Source organism: Pelophylax lessonae (genome assembly GCF_965119305.1).
Source record: "Pelophylax lessonae genome assembly, chromosome: 8".
In the NCBI taxonomy this organism is placed as follows: domain Eukaryota; kingdom Metazoa; phylum Chordata; class Amphibia; order Anura; family Ranidae; genus Pelophylax; species Pelophylax lessonae.
The window spans coordinates 131,138,543-131,158,807 of record NC_138775.1 but is presented as its reverse complement, the minus strand read 5'-3'; the positions used below and the strand labels follow the sequence as shown (position 1 = coordinate 131,158,807).

The window sequence follows — 20,265 nt, the reverse complement described above, 5'->3', positions numbered from 1 at the left end:
CAGAACCAGCAGCTTGCACTGCCTACAACATCGGCCTTCGTGCCACCTTGTATCCTCACATCTCTGTCACCATTACCAGATGTGTTGGACAAGAGGCTGCAAGAGAAACACCTTCTTCAACTTAGTCTCCACCAGGTACATTACAGATAAATATTATTATATGCACACTTGGTTAACTTTATGGTGCCTGGAATTAGATTAGATGCAACACTGACCATACCATACAATTTTGTAGTGCCACCTTATTGCTTGAAAGGGAGCTGATAATGGCTCTATGATCTATACCCCTCATCCTTAAAGTCCTCTTCAGCATCAGGACCAACAGTTCCCCCCAAGTGCCTCAGAGTTTACGCAATGTCCTAGGAAAAATGCTTCCATGCAATACTGCAAGCTTGTATGCTTGAGGGGAAAGGCGCCACACTGGGCAATAGCTACTCTAAGTTCTCCCAGCCCAGGTTTAGAAAGCAGCTTACCCCAAACAAGCAAATAACTGGCAAAGTCATGTGTGATACTGGCACGAGCCTGCTGTGCTTTGCCCAATTAACCTTGCACATGTGCCTTTTATGGTCCTAAACCTCATTATTCAGTACTATGTCAAAATACACTGAATTACAAGACATGCTTTGCAGTGCCAGGAGGGTTTTCATATCTTATCTGGCATAAATGCAACATCATCTGCCTGCCAAGAAATTGATACGTGACACCACCCACACAATGTGTCTCCACCTTAATTATGCTGTGAATATTTGATTAGCACAGGCTCTGTGAAATATAGAGATTTGTCACCCCAGTACTGGGTGCTTATCAAGGACACTTGCACTATTGGCTCCCTTTGAAGAGTGATGGGAGAACCTCTGTCCACTACTTCCATCCCTGGGAAGCAAAGGCAGTAGGGGGACAAGAAAATGTCAAAAAAGGAGTTTTCAAAGGCTGCAGGCTAGGAGGAGGAAAAAGGATAGGATTTTTACCCTTTCCAACTCAGGTATTATATATACACGAGTGGGGAGAGCAGTTGGAGGACAACGTCCTCAATGAAGATAACAGTCCTAGGAAGCTTCACATTTGTGGGATGAGGTCCTTCATGCTCCAAAACTAAGAATTACACATTTGGGTGAACAAAAAGAAGGAACATTCCAAATCACATAGTGCCAATTCCCCCCTTGTCCCTCTGTGGACTTTCACTAAGAAGAAGGAACATTATTGGGTGTCCACCCTATTGACTGCTGACTGCTAACATCCCCTTAAGGGATAAGTTCACCTTTTGACAAAAAATAATATAAGCACTTTTTTTGAACGTAAAAAAATGTGCATTTATTATTTTTTGTTTTGGGAACCTGGAGAGCATTGAACCAGTGATCAGCAGATTGCTGATGCCATACAGGTCTCCTGCAGATCTATCAGTGTATGGGCTTTCTCATACCTCTTACGAGGAAGCAGATACAATCTGACAGGATGACTTAATTAACTACCACAGCGCTCACAGCACCATGATAGTTCACTGAAAACTACAAGTCGACAGCCGCAAAGGCTGCTGCGGGGGCAGGTCTATTCATAACATGTTGCATATTACACTCTGAATATGGGTGCAACATGTAACATCTCATGAAAGGTGTAATTCTTTAAAGCTCAGCAAGGCCAGTAGCCACATTATAGCTCTGCATAGTTTATCTAGCCACAGCAGCCAGATTTATTTTTAGTTTATTTGTTGCTAGAAGATCCTTGCTCGAATATAGATATTCTTGCTGGTGGTAGTGGTATTTATGCTACATGATTTTACAATAATGAATTTGATTGAAATATTTCATTAACTAATGTAGATGTTTTTTCCTGATTGCAGTATAGAATTTATAGACTTTATTGATTCTGTAGCACTAACCCTGCAAGAGCCGCTGAGTTGTGTCTCGGGTTCCTGTTTTGTCCCCCTTTTGAGGTTGTTTAAAATGTGCAAAGAGAGATCACACAAATACCTAAAAGCATAACATTTATTAAAAGTAATGACAGGTACAGATAAAGATAAAGAAAATATCACAAGAATACTTAACTAAAGATGCTGATATCGCCATGGAGTCCCCCTGTTTTTCATACAGCATGGCCGACCAGGTTCAGACGTGTGCCTTATGGAGGCTGTGGTATTTAGACTTGTGTATAAAGAAAAGACCACCCCCAAGCCAACTCCCTTTGCAATATGTCCCCTCAAGAACTTGATCAGTTAACGATAACATTCCTTTGATGTAAGGTAAAGCCATGTTTATGTCCTTATATGACCTCCTTAACCAAGATTTGGAGGCTTAAAATGCATTAGTGAGCCACTTTATTAATTGGCAAATATGTAATATGCAATTTCCCAATCATTCCACCCTCTGGCTCACAGAAAGCATATAATGCCCCCCAACTGTACATAAAGGCAACATATCAGCATTGGAAGCAATGCAACTGATAATTGTAAACAAAAAGAATAATGAATGTATTCTCCCACCCTCTGATTTACCATTCATGTAAAAATGGGGATCTAAAGTGTAGATAGCTATTTTTTCTGTTAGATTTACCTACTCAGAAAATCTCTTTCGACTTTGTTAGGGCTAAAAAATATAAACAAATCCAAAGTTCAAAAAATATATTAAAAAAAAAAACATATATTGGACTAACACAACACTAAACCTTCGAAAAAAAAAAAAAAAACCTTTTGAAAGCACAGAAGCGGTTATGAACATCATAGAATGTGTCGGCAGATAAGAACCATTTGGCCCATCTAGTCTGCCCAATATATCTGAATCCTATGAATAGTCCCTGGCCCTATCTTATATGAAGGATAGCCTTATGCCTATCCCATGCATGGTTAAACTCCTTCACTGTATTTGCAGCTACCACTTCTGCAGGAAGGTTATTCTATGCATCCACTACTCTCTCAGTAAACTAATACTTCCTCATATTACTTTTAAACCTTTGCCCCTCTAGTTTAAAACGGTGTCCTCTTGTGGTAGTTTTTCTTCTTTTAAATATGCTCTCCTCCTTTACCGAGTTGATTCCCTTTATGTATTTAAAAGTTTCTATCATATCCCCTCTGTCTCTTCTTTCTTCCAAGCTATACATGTTAAGGTCCTTTAACCTTTCCTGGTAAGTTTTTTCCTGCAATCCATGTACTAGTTTAGTAGCTCTTCTCTGAACTCTCTCTAGAGTATCTATATCCTTCTGGAGATATGGCCTCCAGTACTGCGCACAATACTCCAAGTGAGGTCTCACCAGTGTTCTGTACAGCGGCATAAGCACTTCTCTCTTTCTACTGCTTATACCTCTCCCTATACATCCAAGCATTCTGCTGGCATTTTGTGCTGCTCTATTACATTGTCTTCCCACCTTTAAGTCTTCTGAAATAATTACTCCTAAATCCCTTTCCTCAGATACTGAGGTCAGGACTGTGTCAAATATTCTATATTCTGCCCTTGGGTTTTTTGCACCCCAGGTGCATTATCTTGCACTTATCCACATTAAATTTCAGTTGCCATTAATAAACTTTCCTTTCCAAGAGCTTAAAAGTATAGAAGCTTGTCAAAGTCCTCCATATCTGGTGATGGACAGCAGAGTCTCAGACATCCCATGATCAGATTGCAGCTGCAGTACAGCAATTGCAACTCTGTAGAACTGAAAGAACTGTAGAATACAAAGTCCATATCATCCTCAGGACTACTGCAGCTCACAAGTCATTGACATGCAGGCGCATAACCACAAAGAAAGAAGAAACACAGAGGTGCCTCTAAGTGCAGACCATAGAAATGTAATAAAAGCATACAGGTACTTAGAAACTCACATTTTCCATATGTGAATAAAGCCTGAATTAGGAGGGTAAGAAGTCCCTTTGTGAGTCCCTGATGATGGGTCTTTAAGGCATTATTGTGACGTCACTGGTGCAGTTTGCAGTCCAAGGTGCGGTTCAGGCCTTGCTCTCACTTTTACTCTCCGGAAGCCGGCTCCACATCCACATTCATGGAGAAAGCGAGGAGGAAGAAATTAATCCACCTGCTGGAAGCACAAAGACTCATCGCCCAGGACTCACAAAGGGACTTCTTACCCTCCTAATTCAGGCTTTATTCATGTATGGAAAATGTGAGTTTCTAAGTACCTGTATGCTTTTATTAAATTTCTACAGTCTGCGCTTAGAGGCGCCTCTGTGTTTCTTCTTTCTTTGTATATTTTGGGAATATTGCTTCAGTCATTCCCCCCACCTGCTGATGGCTGCCTAAGAGACATGTGGACTCACTTTCTTATGGTGCCCACTATACTTCAGGACATTGTAAGTTCAGAATAGACTTGATACAGCCCATGAACTAGCGCCAATCCAATTGTAATTGTATAGGCACATAACCACCATGGTGGATAGAACTTTACAAACAGTTAAGGCACTTGACCGTCAGAGAAGATAAAACAGTTCAGGTACTTGACCATCAGAACAGATAGAAAAATTCACTTACTTGACTATGATAGGGGATGGAACAGTTCAGGTAAGTGACCACCAGAGCAGGTGAAACTTGCACCAAAATATTTTTATGTGTAATATGCAACCAAATATTTATGTGCAAATGTTTGGGTATTCTTATACTTTCCAAGTCATTAAACATATGTAAACCATTCCAAATGTAATACAAGATTACTATTAACCACTTTACCTCTGGCCACTGTGCTGCTACTGCGGCACAGTGGCTCGTTATCGTCCAGCGACGTAGACCTACGTCGCTGGACTCCTCCCCCTGTAGGCGGCGCTCGTGCGCCGCCGGAGGCGCGCTCCAGCTGTTTTTATTCACAGCGGGAGTCGGGCCAGGGGAGGAGTGGCGGCGATTGCCATCGCTCTTCCCCGATCGTTGGGGAATCTAGTTTGGAGATCCGCCCGCCTGTGTAAACAGAGCGGGCGGATCTCCTAAGTGACAGGGAGTGACAGATCGGAGTGTTCAGCATAGCTGAACATCCGATCTGTCCCTGGCTCGCTCAGTCACCTCCCCCCCCCACACGTTAGTAAGCACCAGGCATACATTAACCCCTCCCTCTCCAATAAAATTAACCCCTTCCCTGCCAGTGTCATTTTTACAGTAACAGTGCATATATATAGCACTGATTACTGCAGTAATGTCACTGGTACCCCCAAAAGTGTCAAAAATGTCAGTCAAGGGTCCGATCTGTCCGCCGCAATGTCGCAGTCCCGCAAAAAAAAAACCGCAGATCGCCGCCATTACTCGTTAAAAAAAAAAACACCAAAAATGACAGAAATCTTTCCCTTAGTTAGTAAACACAATAACTTTTGCGCAAACCAATCAAAATATGCTTATTGTGATTTTTTTTACCAAACATAGGTAGCAGAAAACAAATTGGCCAAAAATTAAAAAAAAATTTGATTTTTACATATTTTTTGGGAGGAATTTCATATAAAAAAATGTTAAAAATATTGTTATTTTTTCAAAATAAACGCTCTTTTTTTGTTTATAGCACAAAAAGTAAAAATTGCACAGGTGATCAAATACCACCAAAAGAAAGCTCTATTTGTGGTAAAAAAAGGACATAAATTTCGTTAGGGTACGGCGTCACACGACTGCGCAATTGTCAGTTAAACTCGCACAGCGCTGAATCGCAAAAAGTGGCCTGGACGTAAGACAGCAAAATCCTCCGGTGGTAAAGTGGTTAAATAAACACTATTTTTTCTTGTTTCAGATTAAATTCAATCAGAATAAAAAATACTAAAATACCCATCACACAGCATCAAAATTATTAGCTGCTTTGCTTACAATTAATTCTAAGAAAAACTCTCATTACCATCACATATTACAGAAAAGTAACAATAATTAAAACAACACAATTTATCCATGATCCATGGAGGCAGTAATCTTCTTAGGTCTTAGTAGGTTACCATTACATTTCCCTCCCAAAAATAAACAAATGGTTAATAGGGATGATCGAACGGTTCGGGTCGACCATCGGTTCGGCCCGAACATTGGGTGTTCGAGGTTCGGCCGAATTTAGAACTTTTTGCCCAAAAAGTTCGGAATTCGGCAACCAGAACCGCCCAAAATGCAATGCTTCAGGAAATGGGCTTTAAAAGCCCGTGATTGGACCAGAACCATTAGCAAAAGCCAATTGAGGGGGCAGGAGAATGCTAGGAATGTGATTGGAGTGACTAGGGGGTCCCTAGACCAATCATTAGTGAATACGCCCCCCAGTATATAAGATCGCCCCCGCCATATTCCTAGCATTGTTATACTGGACATGGAAGAGAGTGGAAGCAGTTCTGTTAATTTTACTTTAAAAGTGTCATTTAGCTATTTTTAGTGTGAGGAAAGGGATATCTAGTGTAGTTAGAGTGCTCCTTTACACTTAAGTTAGCTTCAAAAATTTAGTTTCTGTAGGGAAAGTATGAAGTGTCAGGGGGCCGTAGTGTAGTGTAGGGTTAACTGACAGTGACTGCTATGGCAGGGTGACAAAACCCTTCCATAGCAGGGTGACCGCTATAGAGAAATGATCATTTCTCTGAATAGCTTCGGGACACCATTATGGCTTCTCACCAGCCAAGCATTTTTTATGCTGCAGGGGCTGCCACTGTCAGTGCTTTTTTGAGGACATGTTTGATGTCAGACATGACATCTGAACATGTGTATAGGGGGTATATATATATACATATATGTCTGTATATACACCCCTAGACATATATATAGGTGTGATAGTAGCAGAAATAAATGCTTGCGCTAATTAAATCATTTACACAGATATATTTCTGCTACTATCACACCTATATATGTCTAGGTGTGTATATAAATATATGTATGTGTGTATATATACCACTATACACAAGTTCAGATGTTTTGCCTGCCTCAAAAGAACCCCAAAAAATGCCAAAAAAAACGCTAGCGTCAAAACAAAAAATGCCCAGGTGTGTTTTTGCTGGCATTTTTTGGGAGTTTTTGGAGGCAGGCAAAACATCAGAACTTGTGCACAGTACCACTATACACATGTTCAGATGTTTTTCCTGACTGCAAAGAACCCCAAAAAATGCCTGCTATTAAACCGGGAGAGAAGCTAACTACCTGTGTTTAAAGTGTTCTAATACAAACAATCCTTTTTTTTTCTGGTTCTGGACATGCTACAGAGCTGAAACTTCACAGGTACACCTTTTAGACCCCCCCAGACACAAAATCACACAAAAAAAGTTCTTAAAAATTGTCATTTTTGATAAAAAAGCAAATTATTGAAAAAAAAAAAAAGAGATTTTTTGATTTTTACTTTGGATTTCGTATCTGGGGGGGTCTAAAAGGTGTGCATGTGAAGTTTCAGCTCTGTAGCATGTCCAGAACCAGAAAAAAAAAAAGATAGTTTGTATTAGAACACTTTCTTTCAGGACAGGTAGTTAGCTTCTCTCCCGGTTTAATAGCAGGCATTTTTTGGGGTTCTTTGCAGTCAGGAAAAACATCTGAACTTGTGTATAGTGGTACTGTGCACAAGTTCTGATGTTTTGCCTGCCTCCAAAAACTCCCAAAAAATGCCAGCAAAAACACACCTGGGCATTTCTTTTTTTTGACGCTAGCGTTTTTTTTTGGCATTTTTTTGGGTTCTTTTGAGGCAGGCAAAACATCTGAACTTGTCTATAGTGGTGTATATACACACATACATATATTTATATACACACCTAGACATATATAGGTGTGATAGTAGCAGAAATATATGCTTGCGCTAATGAAATCATTTACACTAATATATTTCTGCGTGTATGTGTGTATATATACCACTATACACAAGTTCAGATGTTTTGCCTGCCTCAAAAGAACCCAAAAAAATGCCAAAAAAAACGCTAGCGTCCAAAAAAAAAATGCCCAGGTGTGTTTTTGCTGCCATTTTTTTGGGGTTTTTGGAGGCAGGCAAAACATCTGAACTTGTGCACAGTACCACTATACACAAGTTCAGATGTTTTTCCTGACTGCAAAGAACCCCAAAAAATGCCTGCTATTAAACCGGGAGAGAAGCTAACTACCTGTCCTGAAAGAAAGTGTTCTAATACAAACAATCTTTTTTTTTCTGGTTCTGGACATGCTACAGAGCTGAAACTTCACATGCACACCTTTTAGACCCCCCAACCCCCCAGATCTGAAATCCAAAATCAAAAAATCTCTCTTTTTTTTTATTTAATTTTTTCAATAATTGGCTTTTTTATCAAAAATTACAATTTTTAAGAACTTTTTTTTGTGTGATTTTGTGTCTGGGGGGTCTAAAAGGTGTACCTGTGAAGTTTCATCTCTGTAGCATGTCCAGAACCAGAAAAAAAGATCATATAGGTGTTAAAGTTAAGGGAGGGTCCCGACCCACATCCCTGTTCTACTGAAAAATTATCTTTTTTTTTTCATGGTTCTGGACATGCTACAGAGCTGAAACTTCACATGCACGCCTTTTAGACCCCCCAGATACTAAATCCAAAGTCAAAATCAAAAAATCTCTTTTTTTTAAAATTTTTTCAATAATTGGCTTTTTTTATCAAAAATTACAATTTTTAAGAACTTTTTTTGTGTGATTAATAGTTAATGGGGCATGACCCAGAACCCTAGGCACTTTTTAGGGGCTTTTATTGGGTTTTAGGGCTTAAAAATGGTGTTTTTTGATTACCGAAGTTCGGGTCCCATTGATTTCAATGGGGTTCTGAAATCCGGGCCGAACTTTCGGGAAGTTCGGATGTTCTGGCCAAACCGAACTTTTCAAAAGTTCGATCATCCTTAATGGTTAACACAAAACGCATATTACAAAACACTTTCCAGAAAATACAAAACATATGGCCATGATTGTTTCATGAGTGCACTCTTTATTACCCATATTAAATGAGCTCATATTAATTAATTATCACCACGTAGATTTTCATTAATGGACGTCCATCAAAAGTTGTCGATAATTTACCATGGTTAAAATTTGCGATAACATTTATAGTGTGTTCACCATATTGTGCTCAAAGATTATACATCACCAGTAAATCCATATTGATTTTTCTATTTCAACCTCTTGTTTTATCCCATACAGATCTGGAAAACTTCTAGCAACAGATCTGGTTCCTTCTGTATTAACAGAAAAACTTATAAAACAATCATTAGTGTTGTATTCTAAAATATCACACTTCAGTATAATTACCAATAAGGACACTACAAAGTAGATGTACATATTTATTTCCAGTGATAAATCCAAATGTGTGGAGTGTGGAGTGTGGAGTGCAGGGTGTGGCAGCAAAAGGGTTAAAGCACATACCTTTGTTATTATGGTATAGATCAGGGATCTCCAAACTACGACCCTCCAACTGTTACGGAACTACACGTCCCATGTGGCATTGTAAAACTCTGACATTCACAGACATGACTAGACATGATGGGAATTGTAGTTCCCGAACAACTGGAGGGCCATATTTTGGAGACCCCTGGTATAGACTATAGTTTGTATTTCTAAGCTTATATTTTTTATGTTATGTTATTTTGTTACTTAGCCTTGATAAATGGGCTTTTGAAGTACATTTACTAAAGAAAAATAAAAAAATTCCTACTGGAATGAATCAACCTTTTTTGTACTCTCATCCTTCTAATATTCTCTTTAATTTTTAAAGCGTTATTAAAGCCAAAGCCAAAAGTATAATATATTGCAACTTCCCAAACCTTTGCTTTCTTTTTTTAGGCTTTTTTCCATCTGTTTTTACTTGATGATCTGGCGAGTCACACATTCTGTATTAGAGTGCCCCCACTCTGGATGAAGGAGCACAGAGGGTACCTTAGGACAGCAACATTATTAGTCTAGGGGGAGGGGAGTGTTAGATGTACTGGCAGATTTGGATACATTAACAAATTGAAGCCAAACCCCAGCTCACACTGCTGTTACACAAGCAGTTACAGCAACAGTATTTTTTTTTCTTTTGGAATAAAGGTTTTACATAAATAAAAGCTGATCACCCCTGTCAGTGGTAAATGGTTTGTTACAACACTCTAAATTTATATATTTGTTGTTCTATTGAGAAACAACAGACTTACTGGCCAGATCACCAGGGGAAAAAAAAGAAAGAAAGTCTTAAAAAGAAAACTAATACAACCATCAGCTCTAAGATTTAGCAAGCTGCAATATGATAAATGTTTGCTTTTGGGTTTAATAAAGCTTAAAGGTCTTTTTTAAAATATGTTTTTTAAATGAAATTAAAAGAAAAAAAAATGAATTACAGTAGAGTTTTTTTTTACCACTACACTTCTTAATGTATGTAACATTTTTTTTTATCTTAGATGACTTTAATCTGTTATGCTCCTAAACCATTTGCGCCAAATTGAAAACCAAGATTCACCCCCTATAGATTTCAATGCGGTTCAAGGAAAAGTTCACATTTTCCAAATGTTGAGGACATTTAATGAATCCAACCTGGGCAGATTCACTCATCTCTAATCGTTAGGTAGAATTTGGGCTTGGCCAATGGCTAGCATGAATGGGGACTTGATTGGATTTGGTGGAACAATGAATGCTGAGAAATACAAACATATTTTTGCTAATAAGGCCATAACTTCAGAGGAATGACAGACACAAGGGTAACATTTTAGCATAACAAACCCTCTACATATTGCAAACATACTATTGTTAGTCAGCTTGAAAAATGACACAAGTCCATCTGGCTCAACCAATAAAAAACAAAAAGCAGTAAAGAAAACCCAACCATACAATCCCATATACAAAATCCTATACCCACAGTTGATCCAGAGGAAGGTGAAAAACCCCAGCAAAGCATGATCCAATTTGCTACAGCAGGGGAAAAAATTCCTTCCTGATCCCCCGAGAGGCAATCGGATATTCCCTGGAACAACTTTACCTATACATTTTAGTACCCAGTTATATTATTTACACCTAGGAACGAATCCAGGCTTTTTTTAAAAGCAACCTCTGGAGTGAGTCTATTCCACATTTTCCCAGCTCCTAATGATAAAGACATTGCCCATGTAGGATAAGCAACATGTTTACTTTAATGCAGACCTCCACAGGTGCATAAACTTATGTTCCTTTTATTTCTGTGCCACTCCAGGAAAGTCCTATGTGCACTAAGACTCTGAAGTTGTAGCTTACGTAGGGCTGTAGTCTTCCATTCATGTGAAAGTAATGATAGGCTCAGTCATGTCACTGATGTCACATGGAGTGAGTCATACTGTATGTTCCTCCATACCCCACTGCGCCCAAAAGCAAAAAAAAAAACATGTATTATATTGCAGCTTACCTATTCTTAGATGTAATAACTGCATTTGTTTCCTCCAGACTGAATATTTTAGTATTCTGCTATAGCCCTCTCCATTTCACATCTAGCTTTGCTGTAGTATATCTGAAGGAAATGAACATTGTCTGATGTTTGTAAAAGAAAATATGTCAAATTTGGTAACGTGATTTATTTAAATATCTAATAGTTGTGCTTCCTAATGTGTTTTGCCTGCAGGATTGCTGGGGATGGTGGCACACATGATGTATACCCAGGTTTTCCAAGCCACTGTTAGCTTGGGACCAGAAGACTGGAGACCACATTCTTGGGATTATGGATGGGCTTTTTAGTAAGTTTTTTTCTGATTAATTTTTCAAGGCATGGAAGCGTGCAGCTAAATAGAAACTACACGCAATATATAAGGCTCAGCTCAAATGATATAATAGAAAGAGATGTTTACATATGTCAGCAGTTATTGTCCATAAAATAGTGGGCCTGATACAGAAGCAAAAGTCACACATAGCTGACATAGCTCTACATTGGTGTCTTAGTGTCATAAGCTAGTCATGGCAGGCTTTACAGTGTGATCAGGGATTTTAAACCTGCCTCAATTTTACAAATATTTTAGCACATAACCTCCTACCACATATGTAGGTAAACAGCTTGTTTTATCCTGGCCATGATTCTTTAAGAGCCGGTTCACATTAGCACAACTTGTCAGGCGACTTGTCAGCTTGACAAGTCGCGCTCCCTCGCGGTCCATTGACCGCTACAGGACCCGTTCTAATAGGAGCGACACAAGTCGCTCCGACTTAGAAAAAGGGTCCTGTACTATTTCGGGGCGACCTCGGAGCAACTTGCATAGACTTCCATTATGTGAAGTCCTTGCAAGTCGCTCCAAAGTCGTGGTGCATGGTAATGCACAAGTCGCCCCCGAAGTAGTAAGGAGTCGTGTCGCCTCAGTGTGAACCGACTCTAAGACTCCGTTCACATTATAGCGTATGGATCACGGGCAGAACAGCCGCGGTTCCGCCCGCGATCGGGAGATTATTGCAAATCGCGGGACTCCTGTGCGTTGCCCGTTGATTTGCAATAGACCCCCAAACGCTGAGCGATTCCGCCTGCCGAATCGCGGTAACATCGCGCAAAAAAAAAATTGCGGGACGCAATACGACCAAAAAAGTACAAGAGCTTCTTTGGATCGTATTGCGTCCCGCGATTTTTTTTGCGCGATGTTACCGCGATTCGGCAGGCGGAAATCGCGGTCAACATCGCTCAGCGTCTGGGGGTCTATTGCAAATCAATGGGCAACGCACAGGCGTCCCGCGATTTGCAATAATCTCCCGATCGCGGGCGGAACCGCGGCGGTTCTGCCCGTGATCCATACACTATAATGTGAACGGAGCCTAATTGTTTAAAAATATGTTATATAAATAAATGAGTGACAATCTTTTTGTTATTAATATTTTAGCACCGCTTGGGCTTCCTTCACCTGCTGCATGATTTCAGCTGTCACAACACTCAACACCTACACAAAAACTGTTCTGGAATTTAGACGAAACCAGAAGGCCTTTGAGCATAGTTTGAAAGAACAGACATGCTTTTTAAACCACAAACAGGTAAACTTTTATAGAGACAAGCCAATACATTCTGTGTCAGAGAGCGTAGACTTCTATTCAGAGCTTCAGAAGAAAGTTCTACTGAGAGACCACTCAATGGATCTAGAAGACGTTGAAGAGTCCATGGAGGATGAACATTGTTAAACTACGGGGGGGGGGGGGGGGGGATGGTAAGCAATTTATGATGGAATCCTATGCACACGTATTTTTATGTTAATACTTCTCCCGTAACCTAACTTGTTTATGACTATAGGCATTTTATGACCAGCAGGACTGGCTGATGAATGGAAATATAAAATAATTTGGATGTGTATGTGAATATTAGCAGCCCAGTGTAAATAACCACGTAAATGTCTGTTGATGGTTTAAAGAAAAAACTGTTTCCAGTTATATGTTGTTATATTTGTACATTGAATAGCCAAATTAAATGAATAAATAATAATAAAACACACTCTGCTGTCAAGTCTGCTGTTTTTTACTCTGCTAGCTTCTATTTTTTATATTTCAAATAAATGAATTGGGTTCATCCCCTGCTTTGTAAATAACTCCAACCCAATACACCAACCAAACAATGTTCCTCACTGTCCAATTTTTAGTAGTTAAAGAAAATGTTTAAAAATAATCTAAATGGGCCAAAATATCCCAGAAGCATGATGAAATATTAGGACTGCATCTACCTGCGAGACCTAGGTTTATGTATAAAAAAGCACTAACTTTGAAGGACCTGTTGGCCCCAGGAGTGATAGATCCTCCAATTCAGAAGAAGAGTACCATGTTTGATTTCATTTCAGGTTTCCATGCATCCGGGAGATGTGGGGTTTGTCGTCACACCAAAATGAATAGGAAAAAGAGGAATACATTTATATCTAAAAGAACAGGAAAGGAGTATAAAATGAAAGATTTATCACCTTCTCTACTACTGGAGTCATATATATGTTGGAGTGTTGATGTGGGCTCCAATATATAGGGCGCACTTCCAGATGTGTAGATCAGGGTAGCAGAGCATATCAAAAACATAAAAAAGGGGGTGGTGAGGCATAATGTATCTAGGCACTTTAGAAACCAGACTGCTTACAATTTTGGGGGATAGAGAAAATTAATAAGCACTGGAGGGGAGGGAATTACATTAGACAAATTAGCAGGAGAGAATCCTTTTGGATTTTCGAGGCTAAGGTACTCTTCCCCTTGATTTTGACCTCAATTGTTTTATCAGTGATAAATGATTATATTTTAGATATAGGTATCATATTTATTGCCTATTGCTTATTAGGGGGTTATATGGTTTATATAATTGTGTATGAATTTTAACCATTTTATATAATGCAATGTAATATCTTTGGAATATCTTCTTATATGTGTATGGCTGCGATGTGAGGTTACGATCAGACTGACAGGCTCCGTGGATACATGAATGTATTCATGGTATCTTATAGTGCGGGGCTGGGGATGACCCATCGGTCATGGTGCATGTGGGCACTAATGACAAAGTAAAAGGAAGGTGGAGGATCCTAAAGAACGATTTCAGGGACTTAGGTAATAGATTGAAGAATAGGACCTCCAAGGTGGTTTTCTCTGAAATACTGCCTGTACCTCGAGCCACACAAGAGAGGCAGAAGGAGATTAGGGAACTTAACATGTGGCTGAGGAATTGGTGTAGGAAAGAGGGGTTTGGGTTCCTGGAGAACTGGGCTGACTTCTCAGTCGGCTACCGGCTCTTTAGTAAGGATGGGCTGCACCTTAATGGGGACGGTACAGCTCTTTTGGGGAGAAAGATGGCCACCAAGTTGGAGGGGCTTTTAAACTAGGAGACGGGGGGAGGGCTCAGAAGTAGAGTCAGTCAGGAGGGAACAAAGGACTGAAGGCAGTTGTAGGGTCAGCAGCGACAGTAGGTCCACAACGTCAATTGGCAGGTCTGTGCGGGAAAATCTCAGACCAAATAGGAATAAACATAACCGCCAATCACGTTTAACTTCCGTAAAACTAAGAGGGGTATATGCTAATGCCAGGAGCCTAGCTAATAAAATGGATGAGTTGGAAATGTTAGTACATGAGGATGACATAGACCTTGTGGGAATAACCGAGACTTGGTTCGACCCCTCACATGACTGGCTGGGCAATATCCAGGGGTATTAGGTATACCGGAGGGACAGGCTAGGAAAAAGAGGGGGAGGGGTATGTCTCTATGTCAAGAACAATGTAAAGGTGATAAAGGGGATTGACCTTACGGATGGGATGAGCATGGATTTAGAATCTGTGTGGGTAGAGCTCCATAGGGAAGGAGAAAAGGGAAAAGTAATTGTGGGGGTTTGCTATAGGCCACCTAAACAAGACCCATATGGAAGAAAAATATATTTCCAATACAGTATATTTAGGGAAAAAACATTTGAAATATATTGAATATGGCCAAAATTGTAGCATTTCAAATATATTTCCAATATATTTGGGAAAAAAATTTTAGAAATATATTGAATATGGCCAAAATTGTAGCATTTCAAATATATTTCCAATATATTTGGGAAAAATAAAAAATGTTTTTTAAAAATATATTTTAAATATATTTTTCTTCCATGTGGTGAGGAGGAGGTAGAGCTGGAATTTTTAGCATTACTGGGTAAAGTGGCAAAACTGGGATCAGTCATCATATTGGGGGACTTCAATTATCCTGACATTGACTGTGAAGAGGGGACTACGGAAACCTTACAGGACAACTACATGTCACAGTTGGTGGATTCTCCTACTAGAGAAAAACGCAGTCCTGGATCTATTAATCACTAATGACCCAGACCTAATCTCGGAGGTAGGAGTCCAGGACAACCTGGGCTCTAGCGACCACAGGATGATCACATTTAGTGTAAATAACAATATAACAAGGCAAGTGGGGAACATAAGAACCCTAAACTTCAGAAGGGCAAACTTTCCAAAATTGTACTCATTGATGGAAAGGGTAAACTGGGACCAAACCTTGGGATCACTGACCACAGAGGAAAAATGGGAATGCTTTAGGAACATATTAAGCAAAGGCATCTTGCGGTGCATTCCTATGGGAAATGAATTTAGAAGAGACAAAGCCAAACCTGGCTTGCTAAACCATAGCATTAAAAAACGTATTAGGGGAAAAAAATTGGCCTTCAAGAAATATAAATCAGAGAGCACAGTATCGGCTTTCGAGCAATACAAGGAGGCAAATAAGAAAAGTAAACACGAAATCAAGATGGCTAAAATCAACTAAGAGACAAATAGCGGAGGATAGTAAAAAAAAACCCAAAGAAATTCTTTAAATATATCAACAGCAAAAAAACTAGGGCAGAGCATATTGCACACATAATTAACGATGATGGGAGGATGGTTACAGAGGACACTGAAAAAGCAACCGTGCTGAATGCTTTTTTCTCGTCAGTCTTTACACAGGAAAAGGAGGGGTACACTGACCTTGACTGTATGGTTAGTAGTAATACACAGGACTTGCCACTATGGCTAACAGAGGGTGAAATCAGGGAAAGGCTGGATAAACTTAACACAAACAAATCACCTGGCCCGGATGGCGTACATCCGAGAGTACTCAAGGAACTCAGTAAGGTTATATCTAGACCACTGTTCCTGATCTTTGCTGACAGTATTAGGACAGGAGATGTACCAGGGGATTGGAGGAAAGCTAACATGATTCCGATATTTAAAAAGGGGCAGAGGCATATCCCGGGAAATTATAGGCCTGTCAGTTTGACATCAATAGTATGTAAACTTCTGGAGGGAATGATAAGGGACTATATCGTAGAGTTTGCTAAAGACAACAACATCATCAGCAGTAAACAGCACGGGTTTACAAATGGGCGTTCTTGTCAAACCAATCTCTTAACATTCTACGAGGAGGTGAGCTGTGAGCTAGATAGGGGCAGACCAGTGGATGTGGTGTACTTGGATTTCGCTAAGGCGTTTGATACAGTTCCCCACAAGCGCTTCATTTATAAAATAAGGTCTGCAGGTATCGACAGCAGGGTTTGCTCTTGGATACGGAACTGGCTAAAAGGGCGTGTCCAAAGGGTGGTAGTAAACAGCGCATACTCAGACTGGTCTGAGGTAGTAAGGGGTCCCCCAGGGCTCTGTCCTGGGACCAACCTTGTTCAATTTATTCATAAACAGCATTGAGGATGGGATCAGTAGTTCAATATCAGTTTTTGCAGATGACACAAAATTGGCCAGGGCAATAACTGCACAGCATGAAGCAGATATCCTACAGAATGACCTGGACAAAATAACGGAGTGGGCAACGACATGGCGAATGAGGTTTAACGTGGAGAAGTGTAAGGTTTTGCACTTGGGGACTAAAAACATAAAAACACAATACACGTTAGGAGGGGAACCCTTGGGGGAATTTAAAAATGGAGAAGGATCTGGGAGTCTTGGTTGATGATAGATTAGGCAACAGCATGCAATGTCAAGCAGCAGCTGCCAAAGCCAACAGAATATTAGCATGCATAAAGAAAGGGATGTATTCCAGAGATAAGACTATAATCCTTCCACTCCAGTTCTGGTCGCCAGTCCCTCAGGAGGGATGTGTTGGAACTGGAGAGAGTCTAGAGAAGGGCAACTAAACTGATTAGGGGATTGGAGGACCTTAATTATGAATAGCGTCTGCAATCGCTCTATTTATTCTCCCTGGAGAAGAGACGCCTGAGGGGGGACATGATAACAATTTATAAATATCTCAATGGGGATCTCAGCTTAGAAAAAAAGCTGTTCAGTCGAAGGGATTGCATGAGGACAAGAGGGCATACAACGCGATTAGAGGAGAAGCGTTTTAACCTCAGGCAATGAGGGGGGTTCTTTACTGTTAGGGCTACAAGATTGTGGAATTCTCTACCACAAGAGGTGGTTTCTGCGGGAAGTATGGTGGCTTTCAAAAGACTCTTAGACGTACATCTCAAGGATCAGGACATTAAGGGCTATGTGAGATGATTACAGCCACACACACCTAAACAGGTTGAACTGGATGGACTATTGTCTTTATTCAACCTCACCTACTATGTAACTATGTAACTATTTTTTATCTGATTTTTATATTGTATTTTTTTCAGTAGCCAGCTTTTTAGTGGCTGCATTTTGATGTTTGTGTATCAATGGATTTCCATTCAATGTTCTGTTGGGATCTCTCTCTCGTCCGGCACCCCATGGTTAATGCTTGTGGAGGTGTTCGGCTTGGTGGGTTTGGGACCAATAGGAGTAGGCGCCGTGAGAACAGCCAACCTTTTTAATCTTAGTAGTGACAGCCCGGCTCCACCCCTACCACAGAAGGCAATGCCTGACCTAACGCGTATAGGGGCGGAGCCTGTCTATCGACGTCACATCACGGCCACGAGAGACACTGTTGTATGTTGTATCAGCCCAAAGTGTTGAAGTGCTTGTCTTGTAAGTTGCTGACTTTTTAATAAACTTTTTGGATCTCAAATTGAGAGCACTAGATGTGTCTTTTTATCTTTCTAATGTACTTATGGCATAATATGGATTTAAATTGATTCCTTGATGAGCCCGCCTAAGAGTATACAGCTAAAAATTCCGACCAGACCGCCTATTATCACCAGAGGGAAACTGCTTATTCTGACCTGCTGGCGGGACAGGGGTCGGAATGTAAGGTGAGAGGCTTAATTGCATAAGTAGAGGGGAAGCACTGAGCACTGAATTTGTGTTTATAAGCACTCAAGGTGGATGCTAGTGTGTCAATTCTGACTCAACCTATATATTTTATATTGCACTCTATTTTGCACTGTTTTATTGATTATTGTATATCATGCGCAGCACTGTTTTTTTTTGTAATTCATTGTATATTTATGTGTGTGCTGGTAAACACATTATTAGTGATAACAGCCGGAGTTATATATTACATATTTTTTCAGTCCTAATTCTCTTATTTAGAGGGTTGCGCTGATTTAATTTTTGGTACACTAATCACAGTACAGAGTCCTGTGTTTACATACACACAGGGCTCTGTACACAGATCAGCAAAGCAGGGAGGAAAAACAGCTAGATCTGTTAGTAAAAGCAGCAGACATTACCCATATTACAAATTGTTAGGCACACAGTTACCCCCTTGATTGCCCCTAGATGTTAAATCCTTCTCAGCCAGTGTCATTAGTACAGTGTCAGTGTACAGTATTATCACTGTAGTACTGTATTATTGTCACTAGGGCCTTTAGTATCAGTTAGTGACTCTTCCAGATAGTGTCTGTTAGTGCCATATTGTCTGCCCCCCTATACCTATCACACTATAAGTCGCTGATCACCGCCATTACAGTAAAGCATCTAAAGATACGTAAATTTCAGTATATATACCATAGTTTGTAGATGCTATATTTTTTTGCACAAACCAATTAATATACAACTATTGGATTTTTTTTTTTTACCAAAATATATAGCAGAATACATTTTGACCTACATTTATGAAGAATTTCTACTTTTATTTTTATTGGATGTGTTTTCTAATAGAAAGTAGAAAATATTTTTCAATATGTGGTGATTAAATAGCGGCAAAATAAAGTTCTATTTCTTTGAAAAAAAATTATATACACTTTATTTGCGTACAGTGTTGCATGAACATGCAATTGCCAGTTAAAATAGCATAGTGCTGAAAAGGAAAAAATGCCTTGATCATGAAGGGGGTAAAACCTTCTGGAGGTCAAGTGGTTAGAGTGAGGTTCTCAGTCATACTGAATCTCCTCGGAGATTCATTATAATAAGTAGACTTTGAAAGACTGGGAGCTTTTTCACAACCTGTTTCCCACACTATGATTTTTAGTTATTTCCTTCATTAATAGAAAGCATTATTATCACAATTTATTCTTGTAGGCCGCACTCGATGACCTGTCAGGAATCGCCGATCACAGCAGCACAATCTGTCACCGGCTGTGTCCACTGAGTACTGAACAGAGAACAGAGATGAATCACAGCAGGTCATTGTACACAATGGATGGCTTTCTTTCATGCCATTCATTGTGAAAAATTATGAACAAAATAAGCTCACAGACTTTTTGTGTCAATTACAGGTACCACATCCCAATTTGTATCAAGAAAGAATTGACCAGAGATGGGGCTTCTATGGGGATTTTAAGGGTACCGTCTTAAGACCAATATTTTATAAACCAATATTTCTTAGTATCACACTGGTACAAGAAAAATCTATTAAAAACATTTCTTTAATATACAAAATATCATAACAAAATACATACAATGACAAGGGAACACATCATACAAAAAAACAAAATAGGAGATTCACATAAGCATATCCTCATCTTTAGAGGTGGTGTCACCAAGAAGTACTGCTGGGCCAGACAAATCTGGAGCCAATCAGGTACTTCACTGAGTGTGCCACAACCCGCTACCCAACATGTTTTGCGGTGTAGACCGCTTTTTCAGGGGTACAGGGGTACAGATAGTTGGTTG

General features: G+C 39.8%; 1 protein-coding gene across 1 annotated transcript in view; it reads left to right on the top strand.

Moving 5' to 3' along the window:
- Positions 1-12,978, top strand: part of GSG1 (germ cell associated 1) — a gene marked incomplete at its 3' end in the record, with an annotated part of 91,523 nt that extends 78,545 nt beyond the window's left edge. Inside the window, exons 5-6 of the mRNA XM_082265797.1 lie at positions 11,453-11,564; positions 12,687-12,978. Coding sequence (XP_082121923.1) covers positions 11,453-11,564; positions 12,687-12,978 — 404 coding nt within the window. The remainder of the gene's footprint in view (positions 1-11,452; positions 11,565-12,686) is intronic.
- Between the last annotated feature and the right edge of the window lie 7,287 nt (positions 12,979-20,265).